The sequence below is a fragment of the Geospiza fortis genome, unplaced genomic scaffold, assembly GCF_000277835.1.
Source record: "Geospiza fortis unplaced genomic scaffold, GeoFor_1.0 scaffold344, whole genome shotgun sequence".
Classification (NCBI taxonomy): domain Eukaryota; kingdom Metazoa; phylum Chordata; class Aves; order Passeriformes; family Thraupidae; genus Geospiza; species Geospiza fortis.
In genome coordinates, this window is record NW_005054584.1 from 36,068 (window position 1) to 42,625 (window position 6,558).

Sequence of the window (6,558 nt, forward strand, 5' to 3'; positions counted from 1 at the left end):
GGCTTGGGACAGCCTGGTGGCCACGCTGGGGTTTATCCCAGCCCCTCAGAGAGGCTTTGGGGTGCTGGTTGGGATCGAGGATGCTGCTCCCAGTTGCTGCCCCATGGACAGGCTGGGGGCGAACGGGCACGGCCCTTCCCACGGCCCCGCCGGTGCTGCCCGTTCCTTAATGGGATTATGGATAATCGGGGTCAGCCCCGTGCCAGGGGCTGGGGGAAGGGCAGGGGCTGCTCTGTGCCCTGTGCCAGCAGCACCGGATCGGGATATTCCAAATCCGCCTGGAACAGGGATCAGGATATTCCAAATCCGCCTGGAACAGGGATCAGGATATTCCCAATGCCCCTGGAATGGGATCAGGATATTCCCAATGCCCCTGGAACAGGGATCAGGATATTCCCAATCCCCCTGGAATGAGGATCAGGATATTCCCAATCCCCTAGAATGGGATCAGGATATTCCCAATCTCCCTGGAATGGGATCAGGATATTCCCAATGCCCCTGGAATGGGGATCGGGGTATTCCCAATGCCCCTGGAACAGGGATCAGGATATTCCCAATCCCCCTGGAATGAGGATCAGGATATTCCCAATGCCCTAGAACGGGATCGGGGTATTCCAAATGCCCCTGGAATGGGGATCAGGATATTCCCAATCCCCCTGGAACGGGGTCAGGATATTCCCAATCTCCCTGGGATGGGGATCAGGATATTCCAAATCCCCCTGGAACGGGGTCAGGATATTCCCAATGCCCCTGGAACAACGATCAGGATATTCCAAATCCCCCTGGAACAGGGATCAGGATATTCCCAATCCCCTGGAATGGGGACAGCTGTGGCAGTGCAGAGAGCTCCCTGGGATGCCTGTGGGGAGCACCCCACAAAGAACAATGAGGGATGATTCTTCAGAATGCTGGGATGCAGTGAGGATCTTGGGATTCTGGGGTTCGGTGATATCCCAGGACACCATGGCAAGGATCCTGAGCGTTCAAGGGGAAATGGACACCCCCAAAGGATGCTGCTGCTGCTCTCTTTCCGGGGGGAATTAAGGCACCATCCCAGACAATTCCCAGCTGGAAAGAAAACCCCCATTTCCTCTCTGGTTTTATTAATTTGTTTATTAAAGCCTGATACAGAGGTGTGGGGAAGGGAAGGAGAAACCCCCAAAGATCAAAACATTTTTATTTCAGACACGTAATTAATAAAACTAAACCAACCCAAACGTGAGGCAGCGCAGCCCTGCCCCTTCCCACCCTCCCCCCCCACACTGATTTTGGGGTCCCCTACTCTGATTTATGCAAAAAGGAGCAAATTTGGAGCCTGATCTGGTGCTCTGCACCCTGGTCACATCCAACCTTTGGTCACATCCAACCCTTGGGGCTGCCCAAGGCAGGACTGGGGGATGCTTGGCTGGACTGGGAGCAATCCCAAGGGAAATGGGGCACGACACGGTGAGCAAGCAAGGGAAAAATCAAGGAAAAACTACATGGATTTACCTGAAACACTATAAAAATAAAGATGACTAATTAACTAATTAATACTAACTTATCAGTTAAATGACGCTGCCAGACTGGTCCATAGAGTTTAGGCCCTGACCAGGATTCTTTAAAATCATCTTTTCTAGAAAATTCTAGGTTTTGCTATCATTCTCTAGTATATACACACACGCACTTGGCCCCACTGCGGTGGGGGCACAACCAGCCTGAAAAATAAATTACAAACCCCCCCAGTAGCATCAAATATACAGATCACTCCTTGCAGCTACTTTTTTTTTTCTCTTTTTTTCTTTTTTTTTTTCTCTTTTTGAGGTACTTTTTCAACCTTTTTTTTTTTTTTTTTTAAATTTTTGCTTGGCTCTAAGCGAATTCTACCTGCAGAAGCATCAGCTTAATTTTAAGTATTTTTCTGTGTGTTTTAAGCATGATTGTTTTCATTGTAAATGTAGAAACCCCCTTGCTGGACTATTTACACCCTGGCTCTGGGATGTGCTGGGAGTGATGTGGAGCAGCTGCCACCATCCTGTGGAGCTGGTGATGGAGAAAATGGGAAAAAAGGCTCCACAGGGTGATGGGTCTGTCCCAGCTGGTTCAAAGTTCATCTGGGGGTAGGGGCTGGGCTGGGGGGGCTCCCTGGGGATGGGGGGGACAGTGGGAGGGCCCCATCCTGCTGTATCTCTGTCCCTGCCTTCCTCCTCCTCCCTCCTGGCTCCTTCCCATGCTGGTGGTGGCCTTGGGGACAGGACAGTGACACATCCCACCTTGCCACGGGTGGAGGGTGGCACATGGGGCCCGACCAACCCCCCCTTGCTATAACTACAAAGCAAGATTTATCCAAGGCCATTTCCCTTGAGGCTTCTCCCAAGCCAACATGAAGCTATCAGGATGCTGTACAAGAATCATGGTTTGCTCTCCTAAGAAGTGGCTCACAGGCACTGACTGTGAGGACAGATGATGGTTCTGCACTGAGCTGGAGCCAGAGCTGAGTTTCTCTTACATGGAAGATTTCTCTCTCTCCCTCCTCCCAAGTGTGCATCAATGTCCTAACACATCTGTCCCCTCTGCCTCATCGAAGGTCACCACGGCGTCGTCTGCGTCCAGCTATGGAGAGGAGAGGCCGTGAGGGGGACAGGCATGGGGACAGGATTGAGGACAGGGACACTGATGGGGACAGGAATGGGACAGGGACACTGATGGGGACAGGAGGAAGGACAGGGACACTGATGGGGACAGGAATGGGACAGGGACACTGACGGGGACAGGATTGAGGACAGGGACACTGATGGGGACAGGAGGGGGGACAGGGACACTGATGGGGACAGGAATGGGACAGGGACACTGACGGGGACAGGATTAAGGACAGGGACACTGATGGGGACAGGGATGGAAATGGAGGGAGGGGCTGGTATGGGAATAGGGGCTGGGATGAAGCTGGGGAATGGGATGGGGACAGGGTTGAGGACAGGGACACTGATGGGACTGGAGATGAGGGAGGGGCTGGGATGAGGCTGGGGACAGGAACGAGATGGGGACAGGATTGAGGACAGGGACACTGATGGGGCTGATGTGGGAATAGGGGCTGGAAGGGAGGACAGGGACACTGACAGGGACAGGAATGGCACAGGGACACTGATGGGGCTGGGGATGAGGGAGGGGCTGGGATGGGATGGGGACAGGGATGGGGACAGGATGGAGGACAGGGACACCGATGGGGATGGAGACCGAGGGAGGGGCTGGGATGAGGCTGGGGAATGGGATGGGGACAGGAATGGGGCAGGGATGGGGACACGGGTGGGAATGAGGGATGCAGATGGTGACAGAGATGGGGATGGGGACAGAGGGAGGATGGGGATGGGGAGGAGAACAGGGACAGGGACGAGGCAGGCACAGAAATGGAGATGAGGGCAGGAGCAGGAACAGGGAGAGAGGTGGGGCTGGCACAGGGCTGGTAGTGCCAGGGCTGCGTACACATTTGAGCTCGATGTCCCGGAAGATCCTGGGCAGCAGGAAGCGCCGCAGGGGCACGGTGAGGATGAGGACAAAGGGCAGAGCCAGCGAGGCCGGCGTGGACTTCACCACCCACAGCACCACGAGGAAGATGATCTGGGTGAAGGTGAAGAGGTGCATCCTCCAAGTCTTCACCTGTGGGACGAGGAGCCGAGAGTTGAGGACAGGGACGGCATCCCACACCTTCTGTGGGGTGTTGGCTGCTGGGGGAGCAGTGCAGGGTCCCACCCAGCAGTGCTGAAGGAGGAGGCTCTCTGGGGAGCCTCAGGACACCCCAAACCCACAGCCCCCACAGGGGTCACTCACCCGGGTGACGTAGGGCTCATCAGGGTGGTACTTGGGGGGCTTCAGCAGGATGCGGTCGAAGAGCTGGATGCCAAAGAGGGAGGTGACCCCCATGTAGAGGAAGATGCCGAAGAGCACGGCCAGGGGGATGTACTTCAGGATGGGCTCCATCAGGATGGAGACACCTGCGGTGGCGAAGGAGAGGTTGGGGGGAGTCCCTTGGGACCCCCGACCCTCGCTGCCCATCTGGGGACCCCTGCCCAGCTCACCAATGAGCACGGCCACCAACAGGCCGCTGATGCGCTGCTCCTTGACCTCCAGGATCTGGGATTTCTCGCCCGGAGCAGAGGTCTTGCTCATGATGGTGAGGGCGTTGGCGTGGGTGATGGTGCGCACGGTGGTGGCACTGAGCCAGGGCATCCCAAAAAGGGCTGCCAGCCCCCCCATGGCCACGATCAGCAGCAGGTCCAGGTGGAAGCCGGTGCCCTTCACCAGTTTCCTCTCGGGCTTGCTGACGATGAGGCTGTGGGGACACAGGGAGCAGTTGGGGACGCAGTGCCAGGGGAGGTCCCCTCTATCCCCAACCCACCAGGCACTCCCCAGCCCTCCCCTGCCCATATCCCCCTCCTCACGTGGTGATCTGTGTCTCGAGGAAGATGAGGATGAAGACCAGAAGGGCAGGAATCACGGAGGCAAACATCATCCAGATGGGGAAGGGGTTAGCAGTGTCCCCCATGGGGTGGATGAACCAGCCCCGGGCACTCGAGTTGGTGACCTGCAGCCCTTTGGGGACGCTGAGTTTCTGGAGGGGAGCAGAGATGGGGGAGTGAGGGGTGGGACACAGGCACGAACACCCACCCCCATGTCCCCATGTGGGGACACCCTTTCCCCCCAGGCCTGCCCTCCCAGACCTGGGTGTAGGTGTCGTCGATGAAGAAGTCGGCCAGTGCCATGATGAAGATGGAAATGGGCACCCCAAAATCCCCGATCAGGCGCCGGACCTGTGGGGACAGCGTGAGAAACCTGCAGGGCCCCCCAGCCCGGGGGTCCCACCACCCCCTCCCCTGCAGGAACAGCCACTGAACCCCCAGATTTGCACCCCCTGGGCGCGGGGGGAGCCTCACCTTGCCAGGCAGGAAGGAGCTGTTCTTGAACATGCGCAGGAAGAAGGCCAGGAAGAAGGTGCCAGCCATGAGCACCAGGGACAGCAGCGCCGTGTTGGGCTCGGGCACCCCGGGCTGGACCTCCTGCTGCACGTTGTACTCCCTCCTCAGTGGGTGATGCTTGAAAATCTGGGGAGGGAAGAGAAGAGAGTGAGGGAGAGTGGGCATGGGGATGCCCTGCACCCCCCTGCCATGCTGGGAGCCCTGTGGCACCTTCCAGGTGGGAACCAGGGGCTGGGAGAGGCTGAGAGCTCAGCACAGATTGAGCAGGGGGTGCTTTTAGGGTTTTGGATGTGGGGACAGAGCAAGGGCTGGGTGCTACAGTGGGGATGGACAAGTGTGCCCCAAAATCCCTCTGCAGAGAGAAGCATGGATCACAGAATCACAGAACAGCCAGCCCTGGAAGGGGCCTCCTGAGCTGGGAAACACCTGGAAAAGGGGAGGCAGCTCCGGGAGACTCCATCGCTCACCAGCATCCCACTGTTTCTATGGAAACCTGGGTGATAACCACAATCTGCAGCCCCCCACCCCCACGGTGGGACCCCCGCGCCCCTCACCGTGACCAGCTTGGAGAAGGTCTCGAAGATGAAGATGAGGGAGATGAGGAAGGAGAAGATCTCCTGGGTGTAGCGGGACAGGTAGCGCACCAGGAAGCTGCCCTCGCAGGCCACCACCACCAGCACCAGCAGGATCAGCCAGAAACCGATCCAGACCCGGCCCACGATGTACTCCAGGCCATTGCTGCTGCAGAACTGGGGAGCCAGAGGGCACAGCCCTGTCAGCGCGTGGGCACCCAGCTGTGCTGCACCCAGGGAGGCTCTGTGTCACCTTCCTGGCATGGGGGTGAGGGTACCTCGGGGTGGCAGGACCCCCGTGGGTCACCCACCCAGCAGCACCTGCCTGGCACTGACCCTGGGGTGCCACCCACACGGGGCCAGCTGTTTGGCATCACCCACCTGGTGTCATGCACCTCCCATCACCCCAGGGCCACCACCTGGGTGGCTCTACCTGTGTGGTCTCACCCCCTGGGTCATCACACAGGTGGCATCACCTCCATGTGCCATCCCCCCGTGCCATCCCCCACGCAGCTGCGCCCTGTCCCTGTCCCTGTTCCTGTGCCAGGGCTGGTGGGGACACCCCAGCCTCGCAGTGGGGACAGCTGGTGGCAGCTGGGGGGCACCCACCGAGTAAAAGGCTTCCTCAAAGACCAGGAGGGGTCCCGAGAAGCCGACGACGAGGAGGGGCTGGGCGCTGAGGAGGCTGAAGAGCACGCACTGCACACAGGTGGAGATGAGCAGCTCCGACACCCCCATCATCCCCTTGGTCTTCTCACCTGATGGGAGCGGAGCCGGTGGGTGCCGGGCTGGGGGGACAGCGCTGTGCCCCCACCCCACACCTCTGGGCACCGCGATTGGGGTGGAAGAGCATCCCTGTGGGCAGAGACAGCCCCAGCCCCACGCCCAGCTGGGGGGACATCCCCATGCCCAGGAGCGTCCCCAGCCCGTCCCCCCATTACCCAGCAAGCCCCCGAAGGTGATGGCGGGGGACAGCGCAGCGAAGTAGATGAAGATGACTGCGGCCAGGCACTGGGGGTTCAGGGCGTCCTTGATGT

The 6,558-nt window shown here is 58.8% G+C and overlaps 1 protein-coding gene across 1 annotated transcript in view; it reads right to left on the reverse strand.

The window, feature by feature from the left end:
• Positions 1–2,526: 2,526 nt before the first annotated feature.
• SLC4A1 (solute carrier family 4 member 1 (Diego blood group)) overlaps positions 2,527–6,558 on the reverse strand; it is a 9,314-nt gene continuing 5,282 nt past the window's right edge. Inside the window, exons 8-17 of the mRNA XM_014310776.2 lie at positions 6,463–6,556; positions 6,131–6,279; positions 5,504–5,698; positions 4,908–5,075; positions 4,695–4,784; positions 4,416–4,585; positions 4,053–4,306; positions 3,805–3,968; positions 3,460–3,633; positions 2,527–2,592 (exon numbers count right to left, since the gene is read on the reverse strand). Of these exons, the coding sequence (XP_014166251.1) occupies positions 2,527–2,592; positions 3,460–3,633; positions 3,805–3,968; positions 4,053–4,306; positions 4,416–4,585; positions 4,695–4,784; positions 4,908–5,075; positions 5,504–5,698; positions 6,131–6,279; positions 6,463–6,556 (1,524 nt within the window). The remainder of the gene's footprint in view (positions 2,593–3,459; positions 3,634–3,804; positions 3,969–4,052; positions 4,307–4,415; positions 4,586–4,694; positions 4,785–4,907; positions 5,076–5,503; positions 5,699–6,130; positions 6,280–6,462; positions 6,557–6,558) is intronic.